The sequence below is a fragment of the Cygnus olor genome, chromosome 6 (assembly GCF_009769625.2).
Source record: "Cygnus olor isolate bCygOlo1 chromosome 6, bCygOlo1.pri.v2, whole genome shotgun sequence".
Classification (NCBI taxonomy): Eukaryota; Metazoa; Chordata; class Aves; order Anseriformes; family Anatidae; genus Cygnus; species Cygnus olor.
This window is the reverse complement of record NC_049174.1, coordinates 23733650-23761248: the sequence shown is the minus strand read 5'-3', so window position 1 is coordinate 23761248 and position 27599 is coordinate 23733650. Positions and strand designations below refer to the sequence as shown.

At 70.5% G+C, this 27599-nt stretch overlaps 1 protein-coding gene across 1 annotated transcript in view; it reads left to right on the top strand.

Moving 5' to 3' along the window:
* Window positions 1-27599, top strand: part of SPEG (striated muscle enriched protein kinase) — a 34681-nt gene that overhangs the window by 1941 nt on the left and 5141 nt on the right. The window contains 31 exon segments of the mRNA XM_040561600.1: window positions 9546-9635; window positions 9797-9933; window positions 9936-10174; window positions 11271-12748; window positions 13101-13244; window positions 13786-13968; window positions 15599-15810; window positions 15980-16068; window positions 16269-16450; window positions 18530-18790; window positions 19689-19847; window positions 19928-20117; window positions 20230-20459; window positions 20551-20670; window positions 20806-20910; window positions 20994-21200; window positions 21334-21457; window positions 21586-21758; window positions 22487-22599; window positions 22792-22960; window positions 23050-23143; window positions 23289-23489; window positions 23618-23678; window positions 23872-23949; window positions 24068-24240; window positions 24332-24358; window positions 24543-24695; window positions 25044-25086; window positions 25181-25249; window positions 25345-25988; window positions 25990-27587. Coding sequence (XP_040417534.1) covers window positions 9546-9635; window positions 9797-9933; window positions 9936-10174; window positions 11271-12748; window positions 13101-13244; window positions 13786-13968; window positions 15599-15810; window positions 15980-16068; window positions 16269-16450; window positions 18530-18790; window positions 19689-19847; window positions 19928-20117; window positions 20230-20459; window positions 20551-20670; window positions 20806-20910; window positions 20994-21200; window positions 21334-21457; window positions 21586-21758; window positions 22487-22599; window positions 22792-22960; window positions 23050-23143; window positions 23289-23489; window positions 23618-23678; window positions 23872-23949; window positions 24068-24240; window positions 24332-24358; window positions 24543-24695; window positions 25044-25086; window positions 25181-25249; window positions 25345-25988; window positions 25990-27587 — 7746 coding nt within the window.

Sequence of the window (27599 nt, the reverse complement as noted above, 5' to 3'; positions counted from 1 at the left end):
CGCCAGCCCTATAGCCTGGCCCCGTGTGCAGGCCCTGGCACTCGGCGTGTTGTTCCCCTGAGTCCATTTTGTCCGTGCCGGGAGCTGTGCGCTGAGACGGGTCGTCATGTGAAATGGAGGAGCCGTGCCATGGCCCTGCACCCCCTGCCCTGACACCCTGCCAGGCCCCGGCGCCTGGGCTCGCCGGCATCCAGCACGGAGGCTCCGGCTGCTCAGGGGGCCCCCGGCACCCCTCGGGGAGACCCGGCTCTCCAGGGGCCGTGGGTGTCCCACTGGTGGCAGAGCCAGCCCGTGCCAGGCAGGGACACCCTGTCCTTGTTCCCTGGGCGCCCTGCAGGTCAGGCTATGGCCAGATGAGTGCAAGGTGCCCCGGCAGGACGGGGTGCTTCTCTGGGCTCGGGGGCCCTGTCCTCGGTGTCTGGGGGGTGCAGAGGACTCCGGTGGGTGCAGAGCCCTGTCCTCTGCCTCCTCCTCCTCCCCCTGAGCTGCAGCTCTCCATGGGGCTGACGCCGGCTCTCCCAAGGTGGCTCAGGTCACGGCTGGTGGGGTGGGGGGGCTCCGCGCTGCCCGGCTCCGCGCTCAGCCCCGGCAGGTCCTCCTGCACCGGCTCTGCATTCCCCCTTGCTCGCACGAGCCCGATTTAGCTCTTCTAATCCCTTGCCCTGAATCTGTCGCTCCACCCCACTAATGATTTTCCCCCGCTCTTCTCCCAGGTCCCCTGAGTGTGTCAGCGCCTGGTGTGGGGATCGGGGAGCACACGCGCGGGGCTGGCCAGGAGGGCCTCCCCGGGGTGGGCTGTCCCCCCCTGCGTCCCATCCTTTTGCCTCTGCAACACCAGTGCAGGTTCTCCCTCGCTTCCTGGCCCTGCGGGTGCAGGTGGAGCATGGTGTCCCCTCTCCCAGTGGCACCAAGACCAGGTTGCTCTGGGGTCTCATGGGTCTGCAGACCCCAGACCCTTCTGGGCAGCCCTGGAGCTCCCCCAGGTCCCCACCGTAGTTCCATTGTCTCCAGGCCCACTAATGCCTGTATCACGTCTCAGCTGCATCTCTTGAATTTTTCCCCGTAAGCCGGATTAAATCACCTCTTAAAAACTCCAGCTAATCTCCTTTTAAAGAGCCGAGCCCTCCCTCGCCGTGCCAGCACCGACCCCTCCTCCCCGCCGGGGCTGCGTCTTATTTCAAGGTTGGCTTTGCCCATCCCGGCTCCCGGCACAGAGTCGCTCCCCTCGCCTCCACCTGCACTCAGCAATCAAGGCGCCCTGTAACCTTTCCTCCTGGGGGAGCGGGCTGGGCGCAGGGGCAGGGGAGGCACACGGGGCTGTCCGTGTGCGGCGGCCCTGCACGGCCCCTTCCCTCTGTCGGTGCTGGGGGTGAAGCCTTCTTGCAGCGTGGGGGACGCCCTGGGGGCTCTGTGCATTTTGGCACGGCCCGTGCAGTCTGTGGCTGCGGTCCTGGACCCCCGTGCCCCCCCAGACCCCTGGTTTCTTCCCCTGCTGTGGGGCCTCTGCGGCTGGTGGCGTGCGGTGGTGGTAGCCCGGTGGGGACGGCCATGCTGACAGTGTCCCCAGTGGCTCAGCACCTCTGGCCGTTTATCTCGGTGCCTAATTTTAGGCCCTTACTTCGCAGAGCTGTGTCTGCGCCTAGTGCCAGGTGCCCCTTTCCTCCGGAGCCCCTGCCAGCCCTGCGGAGCACTCTGGGGGTGCACGCAGCCTAATGCCTCCCTTTGCCTTCACCTCCCTCCCATGGCACTCCCCGGGGCTGCCTCAGTTTCCCCTTGGAGCTCTGCCCCGTCTCCCAGCCGGGGCTGCTGTGCCCACCCTGGCCCCACCGTGGGGTGGGCTTCGAGTCTGTGGGGGCTGCCATGTCCCACCTGAGCCCGGCACCGCTGGTGCCACCCCAGGCACGGGGACAGGTCCCCAGGCCGGGCTGTGCAGGAGGGACGGGGGCCCTTGGGGATCTCCCCGAGGTGGCTCTGCCTGCAGCCACCTGGGCATGGGGCTCGCACGGTGGCCCCTGGGGCCGGGTCCCCTCCTGGGGCACTGGGGACCGGGCAGGGGAGCAGCGTGTGCAGCTGTCCAGTCAGTCACCTCCACCCCTGCCCTCTCTCCCGCTGCCGGGGGGTTATTTTTGCTGAGGAATGTGCCGTCCCCTCGGATTCTCGCGGGCTGCAGGGCTTGTGTTACAACGCGAGAGGCCGAGACCCGGGCCCGCATGCAATAAATATAGCACCGCCGCTCGGGGCTGCGTGTGGGACCACGGCCCCTTCCTCCTCCCGGGGCTGCCCCCCGGCTCCCACCGCTCCCTGCCCTGGTGGCACTGGGAGAGGCTTTGCTCCTCCTGCCCCACCGCCCGCGCCCCTCCGGCACCGTGTCCGCTTCCCCCTGTGCCCTCTGCACCCGGTCCCTTGGCCATGGGGTGCCGGCAGCAGGGCTGGCAGGGCGGGAGGAGATGTCCCCTCCCATCCCACCCCGTGCCCGGCACCCGCAGCCAAGGTCACATTGCCGTCCTGCGTCCCCGTGTCCTCTGCCTGCAGCGGGCACCGTGCGCTCGGGCATCCTTCTAGAGGCAGCAAGGGGAGGGGATGCTGGGGAGCTGGGGTGTCCCTGCCTGTCCCCACAGCCAGGCTGTGCCACGCCGTGCTCCATGGCAAGGGGACGGCCTGCAGAGCAGCGGTCTCTGGTGCTCCAGGGCCACAGAGCTGCTGCAGAGCTGTCCCACCCTGTGACAAGGGATGGAGCAGGGGGATGATGGTGACAGGTTTACAGCCTGGGGGAGTGTGTGGCACGCTCAGGACCTGCTCCCCAGTTCCTGGGGACATGGGCACTGCTTGCACTGGGCTTGGTGACACTGGTTCCCGAAGGTCTGTCCCCATGCAGATCTTACCTGTGCAATGCCTTCGCATCCCATGCTGTCCCCAGCCTGGAGGATTCCCCTTTCTCAAGCCATGGGCAGCACCGTGCTGAAGCCTGCTGTGCTTATTTCCCCCTGGGAAAAAAATAAATCTCACCCCCACCTCCTGCCCACCTCTGCTGGGCATCCCCAGCACAAACACGTGAAAGATTCTTGATCAGCCCTCCTCGCATCCCAGCCGGCTGCGTGCACCCACAGCCGCCAATTACTCAAGCACTCAGCACCACCAAGACCACGGTGCTGGTGGCCACAGCCGGTGGCCAGTCAGTGATGCAGCACGTGGCAGGGGCAGGATCCATGCCGGGGGAGCGCAGGGGAGACCCAGCAAGGCGTGGGGCTTGCAGGGTGCTGCTGCCTCTGGGAAGGGGACTTTGGAGACCGGCAGCAGGTCCAGCTCCTCCAAAGTCACCCAGCTGCTCCCAGGGGTGCAGCGTCCCTGTGGCACTGCCGGGGCCACTCCTGGCGCCGTTCCTCGGGGATGGCCAGGCAGCAGATCCGCGGCGGCAGGGAAGGGCTGCGTGCCCGGGGAACCGATGGGGCGGCAGGTGCTGGGGGGGGGGGGTGCTGCGCGGCAGCAGGGTGACACCCAGGTGTGCGGCCAGCCCCCGTACCTGGGGGGCTCCGGCTCAGGGGTGCCAGGCTGCGGGGAAAAGCAGCGTCCCCTGGCTCTGGCAGGAGGTTCCCTTTGTGCCAGCTCCGGCGTTCGCGTGACTCGCCTGACGTGCGGGGTCTCCGTGGAAACCCCGCAGCATCACTCGGATCGCGGGGCTGTCAGAAATGTTGTACAAACAGCTCCCTTTGTGCTGGGTAATTTGCAAGTTATTATGAAGCCATGAAAGCTTCACGTTGGGAGTCAGGGGCTGGGAGGAAAGCTGCCGTGCGCCCCGGTGTGCGTGATGCCCGCGTGCAGCGCGGCGCGGGGGGGCCTCCTCCCCGGGGGACAGGTGAGCAGCACGGGGACGGGGAGGCTTCCAGCCGCGTCCCCACGGGTGTCCCGTGGCGGGAGGAAGCAGCGTGGCTGGCTGCTGGGCAGGGAATTTGGCAGCCTCTGGGGGAACCCGGGGAGAGCGGGGGCAGGCGGGCAGGGCTGGGGAGGGCGCGCAGGGGTTGTGTTGGCGCCCTGGGGACGCTCCCGGGTGGCTCAGCAGTGCCGGGACCCAAACCCGCACCTTGGGGAGGGTCCTGGTGGTGTCACCCATGGACGGAGGGCTTGGGGTGGGGGGTGCTGAGCAGGTCTGGGCTGGGCACCGTTGTGGCACCGGAGCTGGCCTGTCTGTGGGCACACTGGGGACGGTGCGTGGACGTTATCTGCCGTGGGGTGCGTGTGGGAGCCCCGGCGTGGGCTGCGCCCCACGGTGCAGAGCGCAGGAGGGCAGGGAGCCTCTGCCCCGGGCGGAGGGGCAGGGACAGCGGCTCGGCAGGGCACGGCGCTGGGCTGGGGGCTCAGAGCCCCGCGTCCCGCGGGGCCGGGAGGGGGGTGCGGGACGCGCGTGCCCCTCGCCCCCCGCCACCTGCGCCCCGCCCGTCCCCCGCCGCTGCCGCTGCGTGCCAGGGCTGGCGGGGAGGCGGAGGCGGAGGCAGGCGGGGGAAGGATGGAGGGAGGAGCGCTCCAGTGATGCTTCATGCTCACAGCTCCAGCCCTCCCGAGAGCCCGACCTGGCGAGCCCCTTCCTCTCCCTCGGCCGTGCCCGGCTGCCGCCGGGGAGGATGCTCGGAGGGGCTCCGGCCCCGCGCCGCGCTGAGCCCGGGCCCCCCGCCGGCAGCGGGTCCTGCCGGGCCTGAGCCGCCGGGGCCGGGCCGCCGGGGCTCTGCAGAAGCATGAAGAAGATCTGGGTGAAGAAGCGCTTCCAGGTAAGGGCTCCGGGCTGCTGCGCCGCCGAGCGCCCGCAGGAGGAGGCAGCGACGGCGGGGAGAGGGAGCGCGCCCGGCGCACGGGGGGTCCCGGCCCCGCGCTGCGCCCCCCCGGGGCTTCGCCAGCCCCAGCCCCGCCTGCGGAGCCGCCGGCGAACGGGGCCACGGCGGTGGTGCCCGGGAGGAGCGGCGGGCAGGTGCTCGGCACCGCGTTGGGCACGGCCCCGGGCCCGGCGGCGCGGCTGTGACCCCCCGAGGGGGGGTCCCCCCCAGCCGGCCTCTCCCCTCCCTGCCCTCCGGAGCAAACGGAGGCGGCTCCATGGCCCCCCCCGGCCCCGCCGCCGGTGGTCACGGAGCTGGAGCCGAGGCTTTGCATGCGTCATCCCCTCCGCGTCAGGAGCATGCCTGGCACAGGCACAGAGCTCCTCCGCGGGCCTCGCCGCACGCTCCGCCGCTGAGCAAGGAGCAAGGACGTCACTCGGCCCCGGCGGGGGGGGGAGGATGGGGGCCATCCTTCCAGGAAGCCCCCCCCGTGGGGCACGCCAGACCACCCCGCTTCTCCACCCGGCGTGGGGCACGCGGCCACCCTGCCGTCACCCCGCCCGGTGTCCCCGCAGGGGCCGGGGAGGGGATGTCACCCGCAGTCCCCACCGAGGGGTGCGGGATGCGTTTGGGGACGCGGATGCCCCGTGCCGTGGTGGGGAGGTGACAGCCCTGCCCAAAAGGGGGCATCCTTCTCCCTGGAGCACCGCCTGGCTGCCCCGTCTGCCATAGGGCAGCAAGCCCAGGGCCACCTGCGTGGCAGGGCAGGGTCCTGCTGCACTGGCTGTGCGCTGGGGACACCAGGAGAGCCACCCGCTGCCTCCCCTCAGCCCCTGTCCCCGTCTGTCTCACAGCCAGTGGCACCAGCACCACACGGTGCTGGGCTCCATGTGCCCAGCTCTGGCAGGCTGCGAGGGCTGTGCTCCGTGGCCCCAAGTGCCCCTTCTCCCCTACCATTCCCCTTGACCCCACGGCCATTGCTAGGGATGGAGAAGCCCCCCACCAGGACCCCCGTGTGGGCAGGGCGGGGGGGGGGGGGGAAGCGAGGCAGGGCCAGGTCTCACCCCACCGCGCAGCGGGGCAGGGCTGCAGCCAGGTGCTGATCCCTGCTGGCTCCTTTCCCCGTCTCCGTGGGCACAGAGCGGGCTCCGGGGGGGCTCCCCCACCCCTTTGTGCAGGCTGCAAATGAAAATCCCAGGCAGGGCGCACATCCCCCACTCACCCATTCGCCCAGATCCTGGCCCCGTGGGGTTTGTCCCGAGCTGCTCCTGCCCCCTTTCCACCTCCCTCCCGGGGCTGCTCCCCTCCTCGAAAGCAGCAAGGCAGCAGCTGGGAGGTGACCCTGCGTCACCCAGAGCGGGGCCGGGTGCTGCTCCCTGCCGAGCCACGCGTGGGTGCTGCGCCCCGGGGGGGGGGGTCCGGGCAGCGGGGACCTGTTGCAGGGCGGAGGGGAGCACCCCATAGCCCTGGGGGAGGGAGCCCAGCCCGGCCCCGCTGGGTGCAGCCACCAGACCCGATGGGGAGCCGATGGCGCCAGTCCCCGGGGAAGCCAGGAGAGCACCCGATAATGGCACTCAATTGCATTTTCATTTTTTAATGGGGGAATTATCCGCCGATGGTGCAGTTAATCACTCATATATCTTTCCCTGGCCTGGAAGACGGGCTGCCGGCCAGCACCGGCACAGTCAGCCGAGGAGGGGAGGTGAAGCCTGGCTCAGGCTGAATACAAATGTGTCTCGTGCAGCAGCTGCCCTCCGGCCAGCGCCGCATGCCGGGAGGGGGCTGGGGGAGACCCCTCGAGCTGCCCACCACCAGGGGCTGCCGCTGCAGTGGCAGCAGCTTGGGGGCTTGCAAAACGAGCCTGCTGCCCTTGCAAGGGCAACTAACTGCTGGCCGTGCCTGGCTGCCTGTCTCCGGGGGCGTCCGTCCCTGGGGGCTGTCTGTCCCTGGGGCTGTCTGTTTGTGAGCTTGCTTGGGAGCTGTGGAGAGGCAGGAGAGGCTAGGAGAGCCTCTCTGAGCTCCCGGCAGGGAAACAAGGGCACAGGGTGTTAGTGTCCCAGGGGGACCCCGCCGCCCAGACTGCTGCTGGCAGCCCGGCCCTGCCTGTCTGCACACTGCATCCCCTGCCCTGCCTGCCGTGAGCTCGCCGGGCACGGCAGCCGGGTGGCCCGGGCTGGTCTCTCCCTTGGCAAGCGTGTGTCCAGCCCCGAGCCGTGGCGCGGAGGAGGGCAGGGAGCTGGCAGGGAGCTGCCGGCACCTCCACCCCGTGCTCCCATCCCTCCTGCCCAGACAGCGCGGGCGAGCGTCGGTCCCACGCCTCGTCCCTGCGCGGGCTGGCCGTCCCGTGCCACTTGTGCCAGGCGGCCTCTCTCACGGCTGGCACGGCCACCGCCGGGCTGGGGGACGCTGTCCCCGTGCTGGGCCCATGCCCGGGGCTGAGTCTGGGCCAGAGCCTGGCAGACGCTTGGCTGGCTCCGTCCCCGCGCTGCCGCAGGCGGTGGCTTCGAAGGGGCTGCGGTGCGTTTGGGCACCCGCCTGGGCGAAGCCCTGCTGCAGGCAGTGCTGGGGCAGGTGGGGTGCACGGTGTCACCCCTGGGCATGGGCAGCGTGTGGGGGCTGCCAGGCACCCATGGGCAGGCTATAGGGTGGGTTTTTGGGAGGGCAGCAGGGCCGTGTCAGGGGCTGTTTATGTGTCCTGAGGGTGCCCAGGTGTGTGCCAGGAGGGGAGCAGCATCGCGGGGTGTGCGTGTGTGTGTGTGGTTGTTGTGTGCATGGCTGGGCATGCGCCGCACGTGCCCACCTACACCCGTGCACGGCTGCGTGCGGGGGGTGTGCGCCCGGGGGCGTGCGCCTGCAGGTACCCCGGGGGCGTGCAGCGTGAGCGCGTGTAAGCGGTGCCGCGTGTGCCCGCGGGTGGGCGCGGGCACGGGGGGGCCGTGCCGTGGATAACGCTCTCTTCTTTTTTCCTTTGCAGAAGACCGGCCACTCGCGGCGCTTCGGGCGCTTCACGCATGGTGCGTTGAGTTACCAGGATCTGGCCCCACCGCCCTGCCGGGGAGGGGGCGGCAAGCTGAGGCTGCGCAGGGCTGGGCACGGCCCCGAAATGGGGCTGGGGGCTCCTGGTGTCCCCCGTGAGCCTGCTCTTGTCCGGACACATGCTGGGGACGCAGGATGGTGGCAGGCAGCCTGCTGCAGTGGCAGTGACGGGGCAGCTGGTGGTGTGCTGGGCTGCAGGTGGGGGGAGAAGCGTGGACCCCCACGGGGCTGTGGTGTGTGCTGAGAGCTGTGGCAGGGCAGGGGGGCGCTGCGCCCTCCTGTGCCCTCCACGTGGCGGCGGGGCAGGGGACGTGTCCCTTGCCAGAGGGCTCTGTTGTGGCAGCTTGCGATGGCTCAGGTGGTGGCGTGGAGGAAACGCCGACCCTTCGTTCCCGGGATGGGACTTTGCGGTGGCTCTGAGCCGGCATGGCCTCATCCTGCCTCCGGGGACTGTCACTGATGCCCTGCTTGGGCACACAGCAGCGCACAGCCTTAGCCTGAGAGCAGCGATGCCAGAGCTGTGCTGCAGGGCATGGCAAAGCCTCACAGCACTTGCCGCCTTGGGGATGGACGTGCACATGTGTTTGCACACCAGCCCCTGACGTGGTGTGTGCGGCCCTGGACACGCACGTCCGTGTGCACCAGCACCTCTAGGAGTGCCCAGCAGGGCCACGGGCTGCAGTGCCCTGCAGAGCACAGGAGGTGCAGGTGCTGCAGCACAAAGCCAGCCCAGGGGGCAGCAGGAGGAGCAGCAGGGGCAGGAGCTGGCTGCAGTGCGGGCAGGATGTGACCGTGGGGTGGGGAGGGGGTGATGCCACGTGCTCCGCAGGGGGGATGCTGCGTAGAAGGAAGGGGAGGACATGTGTGGTTTAGGAGAGGTGTGTAGTGACCGTGGGCGTACAGCAGACGTGGTGGGGAAGGCTGGGGGCGCCAGACCTGTCTCCATGCCCCGTGGGTGCCTGGTCCCTGCCATAGCAAAGAGCGGGGTGTGGGGTGCCCAGCGTGGGTCCTGGGTCGGGCAAAAGCCCAGTCCCAGCCCCATCCCTGGCCCCCAAGGCCAGCACACGGTGCCAGGCTCCCCAAGCCGTACGGCCCACCCGGCTGCTGCCCTGGCAGGTCAGTGCCCCGCGGCAGCGCGGGGACACGCTGGGGACAACGTCCTCCCCAGTGCCCCACGCGTCTCCGCAGGCCGGGCCGATAACCGGGTGTTGATGTCTCTCTCTCTCTTGCTGCCCCTATGGAAGCGAAGTTTTCCGCTCCTGCAGGAAACAAAGCTACGGTAGGAAGACGCCCACCTCCTGCCAGCCCCGCTCCCAGAACAGGCCCTGTGCCCCCTCCCTGTCGCAGCGCCACCACTGTCCCCCTGTGCTGCCTCCTCGTATCCACCACCCCAATTTCAGCTGCCTTCCCCCGCATTGCAACCCCGGCACCATCTCCCCTCCTGCCTCCACCCCACATCTGACCGTTTACTGCTGCTCCTGCCCTTGGCCCCGACAGACTTTCCAACCTTGGTTCTGCCTTTCCCTGCTGGCAGCTTTTGTGTCCCCTGTGTCACGGTCACGCCTCTCCCACCGCATCATCCTTCTGCTGCCTGGAGCTGCCCGGGCGCTGCTCATCTGCCACCTGAGCTGGTGGCTCTGCGAGGAGCAGCGCCAGCCTGGCTTGCCGTCCCCACGTCCCCTCACCCCCTGCTCTCCCCCCCCCCAGACTCGGAGACCGGCGAGGATGAGCCCAGCGACCCCCAGGTGACGCAGCGCAGCGAGCTGCAGGATGAGACGGCCTTCAGCACCCCCACGGGTGAGCCGCGGGGGCACAGGTGGCACCGGGAGCTCGGACACGGGTGGCACTGCGAGCTCTTCCAGCCCGGCCTTGGGGGTCCCCGTGCGGCGAGGAGGTCAGCGGGGTGCTGCTCGGGACCTCCAGGGGCACCCGCTGGCGGCTCACCCCTCTCCTTCCAGGTGGGTCCGACACCCTGGTGGACGCCTCCATGAACACGACGCCGACCTCGGTGCTGGCCCTGTCGCAGGCGGAGGAGCGCTCCAGCTGGTCGGGCAGCCAGCAGACCGTGGTGGAGAAGGAGCCGGATGCCAGCCTCCCCGCACGGGGACCCTACCTGCGCCCCAGTGCCTGGCAGCCGCAGGGAACCCAAGGCAAGCAAACGCGCCGGCCCCGCGCGGCGCCGAGGTCCGGCACCTGGGCGTGGAGCCGCTGGTGCGGGCATCACGGGCTAATCTGGTGGGCACAAGCTGGGGGTCGGAGGATAGCCTCTCGGTGGCCAGCGACCCGTACGGCAGCGCCTTCAGCCTGTACCGAGGACGGGCGCTCTCGCTCCACGTGTAAGTAGCCCGGGGACGTGCGCGGAGGGGACATCGCGCTGGGGCCATCTCCTCCCCGCTGCCATCTCCTCCCCTCCGCCTGGGCTTCCTTTGCCTTCTCCACGGCCGGATGAGGAACGGAGGCTCTGAGCAGTAGGCAGCCCGGCCCCGGTGAGGTGGGGACAGGCCCTGGGGTTGGATACAGGGGGGTTGGGGCGGGGACACTTTCTGCCGTGGCCAGTATGGGTTTGGGGGTAACCCCTGTGCTGCTGCACCTCCAACCCGGACACCCCTCCTGCCCGGCTGCGGGGGCTCTGCACAGGGATATAGGGGTGCACAGCAGCCTGAGGCACCTACAAGCAACCCGTCCCCACCACCCATGGGTGGCAGCAGGGACGAGAGACGTGCTCCCTCCCCAGGGCCCGCTGACATGCTCAGAGCCCCCGTCCCTCCCCACCGCCTTTGGTCCCCACCCCTGCAGGCCTTCTCCTTCGACCTCCATCTTCCCCTTTGTGTTCGAGGCTGCTTGTTCCACCACCAGAACCTCATCTCCACCCTCTGATTTCCGCACCACGCACGCCGAGCGGGGTGGTGCCACTCGGCTGTGCTGCCGATGGGGGCGGGCGGGGGTCTGGGGGTTGGAGGGGCAGGGGGACGTGCTCGCAGCAGCATGTGCACGGGGTGATGGCTTGTGGCCTCGGGGACCTCTCTGCCTTGCAGAAGTGTGGGCCTGTGCCACATGGTCCCAGCACGCTGGGACACTGCAGGCAAACTGGGGTGTACCCCTCCGCCTGGTGCCCCGGTCCTGTCTGCATGGCAGCACTGGGGAGGGGGCTGGCTGGGTATCCCGGCGTCACAGCCCCAAGTGTCGCTGTCCCACAGGGGTGTCCCTGGGGAAGGGGGCCCCCGACAATAAAGGCACTGCCGGGTTACATCGGCAAGCCAGCTCCCGGTGACCTTAGGGTGGCTGGATCCTCTTGCCATGGCCTCTTGAGGGTTCTGGGGCTGCCCTGGCCACCTGCCCCATAGGGTGCTGTGGACTGGGCTGGGACCCCTGATGCAGCATGGAGACGAGGACGGGCTCTGACCCGCTCTCCCCTGTCCTCTCCCCTTGCAGCAGCATCCCCCAGGGGGGCTACCGGAGGGATGACCCCCACAGCGGCCCCGTCTCTCCGAAGCCCGGCGCTGAGCCCCCGCGGTCCCCCGCTGCCCTGCCGCTGACCACCAAGCCACCCATCATCCGCTCGCCATCACCTCGACCCGGCGCGTGCCCGCTGCCGCCCTCCGGCGCCGCCCCCCAGCCGGCCGCCCGCAGCCCCGGCGTCCCCTCCTGCACGCCCGTCACCCCCCGCAAGAAGTCCTCGGTGCCGACCGAGTACCAGGACACTGTCCCCGAGGAGTACGAGGAGAAGATCAAGAAGCCCAAGTCCTCGGGGTACTCGCAGGGCAGCACGCAGGACTCCCGTCCCCCGACGCCCATGAGCGACGCGTCCGGCCGCGTCTCCGTCCGAGCGTCGCCCAAGCTGGTGCGCGCCGGCTCCAGGATCTTCGAGCGGCTGCAGTACTTCGAGGAGCGCCGGAGGAGCCTGGAGCAGGCGGACAGCCCCTTCCCCGCCCGGCCCTGGCTGCCCCTGCGCAAGACGCGCTCCTTCGACCAGCCCGGCTCGGAGACGCGGCGGCCGGGCACGCCGGGGGGCTGGCGGGACGAGGCGGGGGGCAGCAGCGCGGCGAGCCGGCGCCTGGCCTTCCGGCAGAAAGCCGCCTCCTTCGACGAGCGGGGCAAATTCGCCGGGCGCGTGCAGGACATCGAGCACAAGTTCTCGGAGGAGCTGACCCGCATCAAGAGGACGGTGTCCAAGCAGCAGCTGCGGCGCTCGCAGGAGCTGGGCAAAGCCCGGGTGCCCTCGCCCCAGCCGGCCAGCGAGCCCCCCGCCGCCCGCGCCCCCTGCACCCCCTCCTTGCCAAGCACCGGCGGGCGCAAGGTGCAGCCGCCCAAGGCCTCTCCAGCAGCGGAGAGCACGCACGTCATCCAGCACCTGGCCCTCTCTAGCGTGGCGCTGGTGGGGCCCAACGGGGAGCCGGAGCCGGGGGGGCAGCGGGGGCGGAAAGCCCCGGCGCGGGGCGGCGCGGCGGAGGAGGCGAGGAAGGGTGCGCAGCAAGAAGGCGTTGGGGAAGTGAGGAAGAAGGAGCAGTGGCCGTTGGCACAAGCCACCCCGCAGGGGCGGACAGCCCTGTCCCACGGGGGTGCCGCCGAAGGGACCCCGTGCCCGGACGGGGGCCCCGCCGGTGCAGCCAGGGCCCCCGGGGCGGCGAGCGAGGGCCTGGCCGCCAGGCTGGCCGTGCCCCATGGGCTGTACCGGAGGCCAGAGGCGCCCACGGAGGTGCGGTTCCTGCCCTGGGCGAAGCCGGGGATGGAGCAGGAGGCCCGGCTGGAGAGGAGCTGGGCAGGGCAGCACGGCGCAGGCAAGGAGGCGGAGAGAAGGCAGGCGAAAGTGGCAGAGAAGAAAGAGAGCGTTCGGACAGCAGCTCAGGAGGGCAGGAGCACGCGGAGCAAGGGGAAGGGGCGCCGAGCCCGGCCCACCTCTCCAGAGCTAGGTAGGGCATGGCTTACGGCCCTCCTGCGGGCACAGCGATGTCCCTGAGCGGGGTGCGGGACCCCAGCCTGCCCCTTGGGGGGGGCACGGGGGCTGGGGAGCACCGAGATGGGATGGGGGGGCACAGCGTGATCTGGAGGCTTTGGCAACAAGTTGGGCCTTGGGGTCGCGATGCTTGCTGATGCCTCTGTCCCTCCTACCCAGCAGGGGAAGGTGCCGGGGGGGGCTCTGTAACCCTCCTGCTTCTGCACCCCGCTGTCACCTGGGGACGGGCAGAGGGCTGCAGCGCTGCGCAGCACAGGACGTGCCTGCTGCTCCCCCTCACAGCCACGGGGCCGTCTCTCCCTGTGCAGAGTCCTCCGACGACTCCTACGTCTCGGCAGGTGAGGACCCCCTGGAAGCGCCCGTCTTCGAGATCCCCATCCAGGACACGGCGGTGGCCGTGGGGGCGGAGGTGCTGCTCAAGTGCATCGTCACGGCCAACCCCCAGCCAGAAGGTGAGCGGCCCCGGGGCTCGGAAGCGTGACGGGCTCTGGCACAGCCACCCCCCGGCGTGTCCTTGTCCCTTGGGGCCACCCAAGCTGGGTGGCTTGGGGCTGGCAGAGCTGTGCCTGTGCTCCTCAGGGAGATGCCGTGCCCACCTCGGGAGCATCCCCAGGCAGGAAAAAAAAAGGGCTAAGGCACCGCATGCCAGGGCAGGGTGCGGAGGGCAGGGTGTGGGCAAAGTGTCTGCGATCCCCTGCATGGGGCTGGGCTGTGGGGAGAGAGGGAGAAGGCACCAGGCACAGCGCGGTCGGCAGAGATGGGGAACGAGCAAAGCGGCTCTGGTTCCCTCCTCTGTCCTCCACTGGAGGGCAGGAGGATGCCAGGAACCAGAGAGGGGCCAGCCCCGCTCTCCTTAGGGGCCTTGGGGACATGGGGCTGCCGCCCATGGCAAAGGGGTCCCCAGGCCGGGCAGGGACCCCACGCTGACCACCGGGGCTAGCGGGGGCTCTCCTGCCCCGGGACGGTCCGGAGTGACCCCGCGTCTGCCCGCAGTGTCCTGGAGGAAGGACGGGGTGCCGCTGCGGAGCAGCACGGCGCGCCCCATCAAGGCGGAGGGCGAGCGTCACACCTTGCTGGTGCGGAGCGCGCGGGTGGCCGACGCCGGCCTCTACACGGTGACCGCGGCCAACGAGGTGGGCGCCACGTGCTGCAGTGCCATCCTCAGCGTGCGGCCCGGTGAGTGCCGGCGGCCGGCCCGGAGGCAGCGGGGGACGGTGGGAGGGCCGGCGTGGCGGCAGGCAGGCTGGCTGCCAGCTCGGCCGCTGCTGTCACTGGGAAGAAACCGGCTTCCTTACCCTACAAGGCTCGGTCTGAACCAAAGCAGCTGACGCGCTGCCGGGATCCTGCCGTGGGGGGAGCGGGGTCAGGCTCTGAGCATCCCTCGGCGCCCAGCAAGCGGCCCAGCGGCCGGCCGCCCCCCCCGCCTGCCCCCAGCCTGCCCCGGCTGCGGGGACACCCCAGCTTGCCATTTGTGGGGACACCCTTGCCTCCCGCCCCAGGGGACGCCCAGCGCACCCTGCACCCCTCCGTCCGCGGACACCCGTCCCACGCATCCCCAGGGCTCTCCCCACCCCGACATTTCCCCGGGGGGAGCGCGCAGAGCCCCGCAGCTGCCCCGGGGGCCGGCGGAGCCCCGTGCGCCCCGGTGCCGCGCCCTGCACCCCGGGGCGCCCTGCCCGCCGCCGGGGCTTCGTGCCCCTGCCCCCGGCAGGGAAGGGGCCGGCAGCCCCCGGCCCGGCTCTGAGCCCTCCCCCGCGCTGCTGGCCCAGCCCCGGGGGCCGGGCGGTGGCGGCAGCGGGCCCGGGGCGGCGCTCGGCCGGGGAGGGCGCAGCGGCTCCGGGCTGGACGCGCGCCCGGCGCCGCCGCCGCCGCCGCACCGGCCCCGGTCCCGGCAACGGCAGCGGCCGTTCCGCGGCGCGGTTCGCTCCGGCTCGGGGCGGGGGCTGCCGGGGTCGCCCCCCCCTCCGACCCCATCCCCCGGTGAGTGCGGGGGGCACCGGGGGGCTGCGGGCGGAGGGGCGGCAGGGCGCCCGGCGCCGCCTGGGGGGGGACGGGGAGGGAGCCGGGGGGTGCCCCCCCTCTTCCCCCAGCTGTCCGCCTTGGTGCTGCCCGGGGGCATCGCGGGGGCCGGGGGGGGGCCGAGCCCTCGTCGTGCGCCGGGCAGCCCGCCCGCCTCCCCGCTTGGGCAGCGCCGTAAGGGGATCCGCTGCTGGCTGGGGGGGGGGGGCAGTGGGGAGGGCTGAGGCACCCGGGCTGGAGGGGGGCCAGCCCCCCCACCTCGGGCAGGGCTCTGCACGCTCACCCCCGGCCGCTCGCGCCCGGCTCCGCACGCATCTCGCCCCCTTCCCCGCTTTTCCACCCCCCGTCGTGGCCCCACAGCCCCCCTGCCACCCACGGGGGTTCGCTGCGATGCCGGGTGCGGGCCCCCCAGGCTGGGCTGCGAGGGGAGCGCAGCTGCAATGTCACCTTCAGCCCTCCGCCGGCTCGGGGCAGGGGCAGCCATTCCGGGAATCCAGGCGGCTTAAGGATGGGAGCGTGGCCTGCTGCGTAAGAGCCACTTGAGCCCTGCTGTCGCCTTGCGGGATATCGCGTCCCCTTATCGGCCCCGTGGCGTGTTTCGCACCCCCTCCCCCTGCACAGCCCGGCACCCCTTCGCTGCCGGCCGCCGTGCCTCTGCCCCGTGGGATGAGCAGTGGGGTCGGTGTCCCCGGGCCCCCCAGGGGCGTAGGGGGGTGGGAGGGGGGCCCTGAGCCCCCTGCCCGGCTCTGGCTGCTGCCAGCTCCTTACCCGGCCTCTCCTGCGCTAGCCCCCGCTGTGGAGCGGCATGGGAACTTGGCACCCCCCCTCGGCCAGGCCAGCCCCATCACGTCGGACGAGGAGTACCTGAGCCCGCTGGAGGAGTTCCCCGAGGCCGGGACCCCCCAGCACCGACCGGCCATGAAGCTGCAGCCTCGAGCGGAGCACGGGGCTGCCCACGGCTCCCCGGAGAGCAGCTTCAAGGCTGCGCCCACCTTTGAGGTGAGCTGATGGCCCCCCCGGGACCTGGCAGAGGGGGAGCCGTGACCCGTGGCCGCAGCCCTGAGGGGCTGCCCTTGTTCTGGGGGATGCGTGGCCCCGGGTGCAGTGGTGGGGACACGTGGCCCTGGGGTGGCGGGTGCCGGCTGCTCCCTGACCCCTGCTTCCCCAGGTGGCCCTGTCGGACCAGTCGGTGCTGGAGGGGCAGGATGTCAGCATGAGCGTCCGCGTCCGCGGGGAGCCCAAGCCCATCATCTACTGGTGAGTCCCGGTGCTCGCTGGGTCACAGCAGGGCAGGGAAGGAGGGGACAGGCATGGGGACCTCCTTGTTTGGGGCCTGCCAGCTCAGAGCGGCACCAAGGCGGGGAGCTCTGCCTCTTGAGCAGGGATTGGGGTAGAGGAGCGGGGGCTTTCTGCGGGGCCAGGCGTGACCGTGCTGCTCTGCTCGTGTCCCTGCGCAGGCTGCGGAACCGGCAGCCGGTGAAGTATGGCCGGCGGCACCACGCGGAGGAGGCGGAGGGGGCCCGGGGGCTCTTCACGCTGCACATCCTGGCGGCGGAGCGCACCGACACCGGCTTCTACACCTGCAAGGCTGTCAACGAGTACGGCACCAAGCAGTGCGAGGCCAAGCTGGAGGTCAGAGGTAAAGCTCCCTGAGCGCGTCCCCATGGGACTGGCCGGCTCCAGCACCCTGCATGAGCTGGGCGGGGAAGGGGCCGCTGCAGACCCCTTCTCGGCGGTGCTGCTTCTCACCCTTTCCTGCCGCAGAGCAGGCGGGCGTGAGCCCGGAGCAGGAAGGGCCCGGCAGGGCCATGGACCTGCATGCCTGGCCCTGCTTAAGGTGGCAGGGAGGGGATGCGGAGCAGCAGTGGCTTGGCCGTGCTGGCCGCAGAGCCCATCCCCGCAGCAGGAGACGGGCTGTCCCCCTGCCCCATCCAGATGTGCGGCCCCACAGCATGGGTCCCGCTGCCTAGCTGTGCCGGGGTCTCCGGCCTGACCCAGAGTCTGCTGCTCCCCCAGCCCAGCTTCATCCTATGTCCCTCTGTCCCCGCAGGCACCCGTGCTGGCGCCAGGTGCTGGCTCTGGCTGCGCAAGAAGGGCTTATGCCCTCAGTGGCCCTGCAGGGGACATCTCCCCCCAGCACACCCACGGCTCCCTCCCTCCCTGCCTGCAAGCTGTGCCCAGCCAGCGGGCAGCTTGGAGAGGTCCCCTCCCTGCTTGTTCCCAGCTCAGAGCAGGTCCCACGTTAGCCTGGGTGCCCGGGGCTGGGCTGTGTCTCCCCAGCCCTGCTGTGGGCTCAGCATCCTCCTAGATCCCCTAAAACGTGCGCGCAAACAGGGCGGGTGGCTGGGGACCACGCGCCAGGAAGGAAGGAGCCCGCGGGGACGAGTGATGCTGCCTCCTTTCTCTTGCCCTTTGCTTGTGTGCCCTGCTCCCCCCAGCCCTCCCTGCTGACGGCTGCCTGAGCCCCCCGGGCTGTCCCCAACCCACCCCAGCCTTCGCTGCACCGCTTGTGTCCTGCCAGACCCCGCTCCAGCCTCCAGCAAAGCGCAGCGGCGCGGGGGCGGCCGCGGGAGCCGGGCACGTGCCCGACGGACGGATGGGCACCAGGCTCAGCGTGGTCCACGTCCGTGCCCGGGGCACGCGGCGCTGCGTGCCGGCGTGCGCTCACAACCCCTCGCGCGTGCACGCCCCTCGTGTGCGTGCCGGCCCCGTCTCCGCTGCACTAACCCTTCTGCTTGCTGACTGCGGTTTTTGTCTGTACGCAGGGGGAGTACGATAAGGGGGTGCATCTCTCAGAGCCGCGGCCGCGGGGCTCTTAGTTGGACACCTCTTAGGCAGTGGACCTCACCTTGTGTTATTACCTTCTGCTCCATCCGCCGCCTCGTCCTGGACGCACCGCGGGGACGCGCGGGCCCTCGACGGCGGGCGCGGGCGCGTTGGATGGCCGGGGGAGGCGGCACCGAGGCCGAGCAGCGGGCGGGGGGAGAAGGGGGGGAACGGCGGGGTAGCGCCAGGAGGCACCCCCTCAGCCGGGCCAGGGCGGCCGTACGATGCTGTCTTGTCTCTCGCTCCGTCCGTTTGTCTGTGTCTGTGTCCTGCTGCTCCTCTCCTCGCCGCCCAGGGGACGGGGAGCGGGGAGCCCGGCCCCGCCGTTGGCTCAGCTTCCATAGGGAAGGGGACGTGGTGCAGTGGGGGCTCCACAGCGGTCACCTGGGAGCGTGGGGAATGAGGGACCCGGGGACCCCCGTGCCGGGGCGGGGGCTGGTGGCACAGAAGTCCCTCGCAGCCCGGCCACGTCCCCGGGGTCCGCCCGGCTCCTGGCCGCAGAGGCAGCCCCGGCTTGGGTCTCTTCTCCCTGGGGGGGCTCGGCGGGGGGTGGGCTGCGAGGCCGTGACCCTTTTTGTAGCTCTAATAAAATCTGTTTGGTAAAGCGCTGTGTGGTGTGTTCCTGGCACGGACACCTCCCCTCACCCCCACACCCCCCCGGCCCCCCGCCCCGGCTCAGCTCCGCTTCCCACATCTCGCCCCCACCTCCTCCCCGCTGCACCCCCCTGCCTGCGCCCTGCGCACTCGCCCGCGGCGCCGGGCCCCCTCCCCGCATGCCCCTGCCCCGCACGGCCCCCTCCCCGCCACCTCCCATGGTTGCTTTTCAGTTGCTGAGACGCGTCTCTCTCTCTCTCTCTCTCTTTCTCTCTCTTTCTCCCCCCTTCCCGGGCAGCTCGCCCCGAGTGCCAGTCCCTGGCCGTGGTGGTTCCCCTGCAGGACGTGGTGGTCGGGGCGGGGGAGCTGGCGCTCTTTGAGTGCCTGGTGGCTGGCCCGCCAGACATGGACGTGGACTGGTTGTCGCGGGGCCGGCTGCTCCAGCCCGCCCTGCTCAAATGCAAGATGCACTTTGACGGGCGCAAGTGCAAGCTGCTGCTCACCTCCGTGCACGAGGACGACAGCGGCATCTACACCTGCAAGCTCAGCACGGCCAAAGGTAAGCGGCGGGCACGCAGCCCCACCGGGGGTCTCGCTTGGGGGACGGCCCCCGCGTGGTGGTCAATGAGGCCGGCACCCCTGGGGCTTGGGGCTTCAGGGTCCCCCCAGCGTGGCTGTGAGTGCTGGAGGGGGTGTGGGGATAGAGAGGGACGTCTGCCCCCCGTAGCTGGTGTGTGCCGTTCCCTGGGCTCCCTGTGGAAGCTCTGGCACCCAGGGAGACGTGTTTGCACCACGGCTGTACCATGCACCCCGAGCCGCCTGCCTTCATCCCGGCTGTTCTCAGCCCAGCTGGCTCCACAGCCTCTGGGCACCCAGCTCCAGTTACCAACATGTCCCTGCTGGCCTGGCGGGGGCAATGGGCAGGGGTGAGGGTGGCCTGCCCTCTCCCCACAAGCTGGCAGCTGGGGAGGGGCAGCAGCATCCAGCCTCCTGCATGCTGCCCTGCCCTGTGCCTCCGACATTGCCCTGTGTGCCCTTCATCGGGCAGGGATATCCCTGTCCCGTTCCCCTCCTGGGCTGGGCGAAGACCCCGTCAGTGCAAAGCGGTCCCTGCCACAACCACCCCACCTGGAGCATTGCACCCGCACTGAGCCCCATGGCACTGTGCTGGCACTGCCTGCTTCAGCGTCACCGCCCCGTCCCCAGGGCTGCGACCCCATGCCTCAGGGGAGGACAGGGCACCCTCTCACCCCTCCAGCAGCCAGTATCTCTCTTGTTTGAGGGGGGGGAAGAGGCACCCCCCTGCCAGCAGAGCACCATCCCTGCGCACGGGCACCTTGGTCACCCTGCAGCACCCTGGGGTGACACACCGCGTCCTGCCCTGCCCCTGCACCCCCGCGTGTGGCTGTCCCCCCCGCACCCGTCTGGGGCTCAGCCCCTGCCCGCTCTCCTTGCAGACGAGCTGACCTGCAGCGCCCGGCTGACGGTGAAGCCCTCGGTGCAGCCGCTCTTCACCCGCAAGCTGGAGGACGTGGACGTGGTGGAAGGGCGGACGGCACGCTTCGACTGCATGGTCAGCGGGACGCCCCCGCCGGCGGTCACCTGGACCCACTTCGGTAATCCCCACGCCCACGGCCCCCCCTGGAGCCCCCGATGGCACAGGGCTGGGAATGCCGAGGGCCGTGTCTCTGCGCAGGCCAGCCGGTACAGGAAGGGGAGAACGTGAGGATCCAGCGGGACGGGGGGCTGCACTCCCTGGTCATCGTGCACGTGGGCAGTGAGGACGAGGGGCACTACGTGGTGACCGCCAGGAACGCCCACGGCCACGTGGAGTGCTCCGCCGAGCTCTACGTGGAGGAGCCACGGCCGTCTGCTGCCTCCCAGATGTAAGATGGGTGTCTCCCTGCTCGCTGCCCCCTGGGATTTGGGGGGGTCCCTCCCCTGGGGCCGGGCTGGGGGCACCGCGCTCCCGTGGTGAGCACGTGTGGGTGGTCGCAGCTCCAAGCTGGAGAAGATGCCGTCCATCCCGGAGGAACCGGAGCAGGCGGAGACCGAGGCGGAGTGCTTCACCATGCCCGACTTCCTGAAGCCTCTGCACAACCTGGAGGTGGTGGAGTCGAAGGAGGCGGTGCTGGAGTGCCAGGTGGCTGGGCTGCCCTACCCCTCCATCACCTGGTTCCACAACGGCACCCGCATCGACAGCACCGACGACCGCAAGATGATGCAGTGTAGGGCCCCCGCCCTCCCCGCGGCACCGGGGGCTCCAGGAAGGGAGCTCGGCACGGCGCTGCTGACGGGCTCTTACCCCTGTCCCCGCAGACAAGGACATCCATCGCCTGGTGTTCACGGCCGTCAGCCACGCGCATGCCGGCGTCTACAAAAGCGTCATTGCCAACAAAGTCGGGAAGGCCACCTGCTACGCGCACCTCTACGTCACGGGTAGGTGACAGATGGGGCTCGGCGTCCCCGCAGCACGGTGCTGGGGTGGCAGGGGACAGGACCACAGGGAAGTTCAGCTGGTGGTGTGTGGGGGGCTCCCGGGGGCTCACGCCGCTCCCCACCTCTCCCATGCAGACGTGGTGCCCACGCCCCCCGACGGGCCCCCCACGGTGGCCTTGGTGACCGGCCGGGCCATCACGCTGACGTGGAACAAGCCCAAGTGGCTGGACACTGCCATAGGTGAGGGGACTCGGAGCGGGCAGGGGGTGGGCAGCAGCGTGGTGGGGTGCCGGGGGCTCTGCACTGACCCTGTCCCCACGCAGACCCCAGCTCGGTGACCTACGTGGTGCAAATGCAAGTGCTGGGCACGACGCAGTGGGTGGTGCTGGTGAGCGGCGTGCGGGACACCACCTACACGGTGCACGGGCTCACCAAGGGGGCCCAGTACCTCTTCCGTGTCATCACCTCCACCCCCAAGACCAACAGCAAGCCGTCCCCGCTCGTGGGGCCCGTGCAGCTCCTGGATCGGGGTGAGAGGGGCAGCAGGGCGAGGGTGGGGTGCTGGGGTGGGACGTGGGGGGTCTGCGCGCCCGGCGGCATGGCGAGCTGCCTGGGGCTGGGTGACACGGGGTGCTGAGGTGGTGGTGACGATGTGCGTGGCAGGTCCCTACCTGGAGGAGGCCCCGGTCATCCTGGACAAGCCAGACGTGGTGTACGTGGTGGAGGGCCAGCCGGCCTCCGTCACCATCACCATCAACCACGTGGAGGCCACCGTCACCTGGAAGAGGTAGGTGGGACGCGGTGCGGTGCCCCACGCCCGGCCTCACCCCTGGGGCTGGGCACGCACCCGAGGGCGACGCGCAGAGCTTGTGGGGTGCCATGGGGCGGCCACAGGCTGACGGCGTGTGCCCGCAGGGGCGGGCAGGTGCTGGGGGAGCAGGACGGCACGTGCGAGGTGACGATGCCGGACGACGACCAGCACTGCCTGCGGCTGCTGCGCGTGGGCCGGGGGGCCGCGGGGCCGCTGGCCTGCGAGGTGAGCAACCGCCACGGCTCTGCCCGCTGCACCCTCCGCCTCCACCTCGCAGGTAGGTGCCCCCGCGCCGGGGGGCCGTGCCCCTCTGCCATGGGGGGGCATCGCCCTACGGTGCCCCGAGGCCGTGTGCCGTGGGGGCGGCATTGCCCCATGGGGTGGCACTGCCCCCACGGTGCGCCGTGGCTGTGTGCCATGGGGACACTGCCCCATAGCACGGCATTGCTCATCCATGCTCCATACGTGTATGTCACCCTGTAGGGCTGAAGGCCCTCAAACCATGGTACCTACCATTGGTACTACCACTGCTAGTGCTGCCTGGTGTCCTACACCTCTGTCTGACTTGGGCAGAGGTGTTCTGTGCGCCCCATGAGCGTGTGCATGGGGTGGCACTGCGCTGTGGGTGGCACTGCGCCATGGGTGCACTGTCCCATCGCGCCCCTTGGCCACGTGCTATGGGTGGCACTGCTGCATGGTGCCCCATTCCTGTGTGTAATGGGGTGGCACTGCCCTGCAGTACCCCACACCCCTGTGTAACGGGGAGATGCAGCCCCACTCTGCCCCATGCCCATGTCTGCTGAGTGGCACTGCCCCACGGTGCCCTGCTCCCAAGAGTGTCGCATTGCCACAGCCCTGCGGCACTCCACGTCCCCATGCCATGGGCTGGCACTTGCTCTCCGTGCCCCGTAGCCGGACGCCACGGGGCGGTCCCCCACAGCTCCCCATGCCCGCGGCAGGGGGATGGCACTGCCCCATGGTGCCCCACGCCCCATTTCTTGGCAGAGGCGCCGCGGTTTGAGTCCATCATGGAGGACATCGATGCTCAGGAAGGGGAGACGCCGCGCTTCGCCGTGGTGGTGGAGGGGAAGCCGCTGCCGGACATCATGTGGTACAAGGTGGGATGGGACCCCACCACCTCCTCCTGACCCCCAGACCCACGCTCCCTGCTCTCCTCCGCTGCCTCGGGGTCCCCGCGCTGGGGCTTTGGCTTTGTGTCACCCCAACTGATGCAGGGTGCTGCATCCGTGCCGGTGGTGGGAGCTGGTGGGGGACGGCAGGGGCCCCCCTGACGCCCGCCGCGCCCCCAGGACGGGGAGCTGCTGGAGGAGAGCAGCCACCTGAGCTTTGTCTACGAGGACAACGAGTGCTCCCTGGTGGTGCTGGGCGCCGCCGAGCCCGACAGCGGGGTCTACACCTGCACAGCCAGGAACCTGGCCGGGGAGGTGTCCTGCAAGGCGGAGCTGGTGGTGCGCTCAGGTATGGCCGCCCGGCCCCCACCCTGCCTGGCCCCACGGGGCAGCCCCCGGCCCCTTGCTGCCCCCCCCCACCACCTCTCCTTCCCCCAGCCCAGCCCGCGGCCGATGCCAGCATGGAGGAGGATGCGCTGCACAAGGCGCGACGCCTGACCGACTACTACGACGTGCACGAGGAGATCGGGAGGTACGGGGCCACCGGCTCCTCCAAGGGTGGTCCTGGTCCTCCAGGGGTGGTCCTGGGGCAGCTCCCTGCAGACCCAAGTGCCTGCAGGGACAGGTGTGTCTCCAGCTGCCCTGCCAGCCCCTTTCCATCCCTCCTCATGTCACAGGGGGGCTTTCTCCTACCTGCGGAGAGTGACGGAGAAGAGCAGCCGGCTGGACTTCGCCGCCAAGTTCGTCCCCGGCAGGACCAAGGCCAAGCAGTCGGCACGCCGGGAGCTGCACATCCTCTCGCAGCTGGACCACGAGCGCATCGTCTTCTTCCACGACGCCTTCGAGAAGAAGAACGCCGTCATCATGGTGATGGAGCTGTATCCTCCGGGACTGCGTGGCCTGGGGGCCAGGGGAGGGCTGGGGGACACGGGTGGGCAGGGTGGGTGCGTGCGAGCGGGGTGCCAAGGGGGGCACCGCGTTCCTGTGCTCCTTGACCAACGCCCAGCTGTGCCGAAGACGAGCTGCTGGACAGGATGGCGAGGAAGCCCTCGGTGTGCGAGTCTGAGGTGGGTGAGCCCTGGCAGGGCAAAGCCATGGGGTGGAGAGGGTAGCTGGGGACATGGGGGGGCCCAGGGACATTGCATCATGCCCAAAGGGGGGTGACAGCCCTCTTCTTCCTCCGCCTGGTCCCACGTGGGGCTGAGGGGACCACAATGGTCCCCTGGGTGCCATCCCCACCCCGCCTCCGGCCTCTCACAGGTCCGCTCCTACATGCGGCAGATCCTGGAGGGGATCTGCTACCTGCACCAGCACCACGTCCTGCACCTGGACATCAAAGTGAGTGCTCTCCCCACGGCCCCGGTCCCTGCTCGGGGAGTGCCCCGTGTCCTGCCCTGCCTCTCCCCAGCCTGGGAGCCTCCCGCCAAGCTCCCGCCCGCCCCGCGCTGTCCTGTAGCCAGAAAACCTCCTGATGGCGGATTCGAGCAGCGAGCAGGTCCGCATCTGCGACTTCGGCAACGCGCAGGAGCTGACGCCCGACGAGCCGCAGTACTGCAAGTACGGCACCCCCGAGTTCGTGGGCCCCGAGATCGTCAACCAGAGCCCCGTCTCCAGCGTCACCGACGTCTGGTAAGAGCAGCCCCCTGCCCAGGTGCACCCCAGCATCCCCGTTGTGCCGGGGGGCTCGGGCTGTGCAGTGACCCCCCTCTCCTCTCTGCAGGCCTGTGGGGGTCATCGCCTACCTGTGGTAAGTGCCCTGCCGTATCCCCATGGAAGGGACCCCATTTCTGCCCCCTTTCCAGCTGGGGCCATGCTCACCTCCTCCCCAGCTGCTCCTGCCCTGTGGCACTGGGGCTGTGGTCTGTCCCTCAGTCCCCAGGGCTTGCCGTGCGGCTGCCCCATGTCCCAGTGGCCGTGTCCCCCCCTTGCAGCCTCACAGGGATCTCCCCCTTCGTGGGTGAGAACGACAAGACGACGCTGATGAACATCCGCAACTACAACGTGGCCTTCGAGGAGAGGATGTTCCAGGGGCTCACCCGGGAGGCCAAGGGTTTTGTCATCAAAGTGCTGGTCAACGACAGGCTGTGAGTGCCACGAGGTCCTCCTGGGGGCACGGCACTGGCTGTGTGCCCCATACCCGTGTTCCTGGGTGGTGACGGGTGTCTGGGGGTTCAGGGCACCCCGGATCAGCAGATGGGTCCTGCTGGGGCCGGACAAAGTCCCTGTGTCCCTGCTGAAGGTGATGCCCTCCCTCTCCATCCTGCCACCCCATGGCATGAGCCTGGTGCTCCAGGGAGCCTGGTGGTGGTGGTGGGTGCACGGCTGGATACAGGCAGGCTGGGTGCACCCCAGGGTGCTGGGGTGAGGGGGCAGCACGGGATGCCAAAACACTCTGGCCAGGGCAGTCCTCACCTGGCGGTGCTGCTTCACAGGAGACCCAACGCGGAGCAGACCCTGGAGCACCCCTGGTTCAAGGTGAGTCTGGGCAGGGAGCAGCACCTGGGGGCAGCAGGGCCCCTCAGAGCTCGGTACGTGGTCCGTGTGACGCTGCTGTCCCCTTTCCCCACAGACGCTGGCCAAGGGGAAGGTCATCAGCACTGACCACCTGAAGCTCTTCCTCTCCCGTCGGAAATGGCAGGTGAAGGCAGGAGCCGGGGTGGGAGGCTGGGTGCTGGGCTGTATGGTGCTATGCCGCCCAGCCGGGCCTGATCCAGCCCTGTCCATGTGCTGCAGCGCTCGCAGATCAGCTACAAGTGCAACATGGTGCTGCGTCCCATCCCGGAGCTGCTGGAGGACACCTCCAACCACCTCTCCATCGCCGTGCCCCGGCACCTCAAGGAGTCCCCGGCGCTGTCGTCCTCCTCGGACTCCGATGACCTGGACGAGCTGCCCTTCATCCCCATGCCGCACCAGGTGGAGTTCTCTGGCTCCCGCATGTCCCTCAACGAGATCCCCACGGACGACGAGGCACCGGGGCCGCCCGAGGGCCCGAGGCAGGAGGTGGCCATGCCAGGGGATGGCTCCGCTATGGAGTGGCAGAGCGAGGGCGCGGGGAAGCCTGGGGTGGCCCTGGGGAAGAGGCCAAGGGCCGCAGGGCCACGGCGGCCGTGCGCAGAGGCAGAGGGACCCGGCTCCTCCGACGAGGAAGCCCCCGAGGCCCAGAAGCGGACGGAGTACCCCCGCAAAGCCATGAGGAAGGGCTCCAGCCTGGAGTCCCCGGAGAGCGCCCGCAGGGGCGAGCTGAAGCGGGGCAGCTCAGCCGACAGCGCCCTGCTGCTGGGGCAGCCCCCAGGGGCCGAGGAGGGGGCCGAGGCGGGCCGGGAGCCCCGCCGAGCCCTGGCCAAGGCGGCCTCCATGGAGCTGCCGCGGCGCCGGGGGGGGCGAGGAGGAGCACGCCCAGCGCCTGGAGCTGATGCGCCAGCGCCTGCTGCGGAGCGGCCCCACCGACGGCAAGGTCAGCGGCTTGCGGGGTCCCCTCCTGGAGACGCTGGGGGTCAGCCCCGACAAGAAGGGGCTGCGGCCGCCCCGCGTGGAGCAGCTGGCGCCGGCGGGGCCAAGGCTGGTGCGGGCGGCCTCCAGCGAGGCCGCCTCGTCGCAGCTTCTGCCTCCTGAGCGCGTCCTGCAGAAGAGCAGCTCCTTCAGCCAGGGCGACGCCGAGCCCGTCGTCCGGCACCGCCGCTCCGGTGCGCCCCTGGAGATCCCGGTGGCCCACGCGGAGGCCCAGCGGCTCAAGGAGTCCCCATCGCTCTCGGCGCTCTCTGACGCCCGGCCCCAGGCGCTGGAGGCCACCTTACCCAGGCCCCCCACGGCCAAGGCTGCCCAAGAGAAGAGGCGAGTCCCCGAGGAGCGGGGCCAGCCCCCCGCCAAAGCATCCACCACCACTGCAGGGAAGAAGCCAGCAGCCTCAGGGCAGGAGGAGAAGGTGACCACCAAGGCCGAAGCCACCAGAGCCGGTGGGGCAGCTGGGGAGGGGGCTGCCAGGGCGAGAGCAGCCACCCCGCAGCAGCCCGCAGTCCCCGGCGCCCGGGCCCCCAAGACGTCCTCCTACGCTGAGGTCATGCAAGCCATGGGAGCCACGCAAGGTGGGGAGCCGGCCACCGAGGAGGCCCCACAGCCCCCAGCCGCTGTCCCTGCCCCTGCCCCTGCCGAGCCCCCCACGCCGGCACCGGTGGAGAAGAAGGAGATGAAGGCCAGCGGCTCCTCCAGCTCCCTGCTCATCGAGGACATCGACTCGGAGGAGGTCTTCGAGGCCAAGTTCAAGCGGAGCCGCGAGTCGTCGCTCAGCCGCGGGCTGAAGCTCCTCACGCGCTCCCGCTCCGAGGACCGGCACTTGGCCAGCCCCGCGGCCCACGACGAGGGCATCTACCGGCCCACACCGGCCGGCGTGCCCCTGGAGCTGCGCAGGAGCCAGCCTGACGGCTTGGCGGAGAAGTCCAAGTCCAGCGGCTTGGCGGAGAAGTCCAAGTCCGTGCAGGACCTGCACGAGGTGCAGAAGGACAGCGGCTTCCTCCGCAGGATGTCCGTGCTCCTCAAGCGCACGCCGCCTGCCGAGAGGAGGAAGAGCAAGGGGGAGGAAGGGGGCGGCGAGACCCCGACCCGCGGGCGCCGCTTCTCCTGGAGCCTGGGCCTGGGCAGCTCCAAGGAGCGGAGGGACTCGGAGAGCCTCAAGTCGGAGCCGGGGGGCGGCGGGGAGAGCGAGTCGCCGGTGGTGGCGGTGCGCAGGAAGATCAGCGCCACCATGGAGCGCGTGTCCTCGCGGCTCCGCAGCCTGTCGGACGAGCGGCCGGAGGACGAGGAGCCGGGGGAGCCCGGGCAGCGGCGGCCCTCCCTGCTGCGCCGCTCCATTTCGGAGGGCGACAGCCTGCGGCGGGTGGGCGTCGCGGCGCAGGACCAGGTGGGCCCACCCCCGGCACCGGCGCCCTCCTCCGAGTCCCTGCGCTCGGAGGGCAGCACCCGCTCCTCCGCCTCCGCCAAAGGTGAGCTGGGGG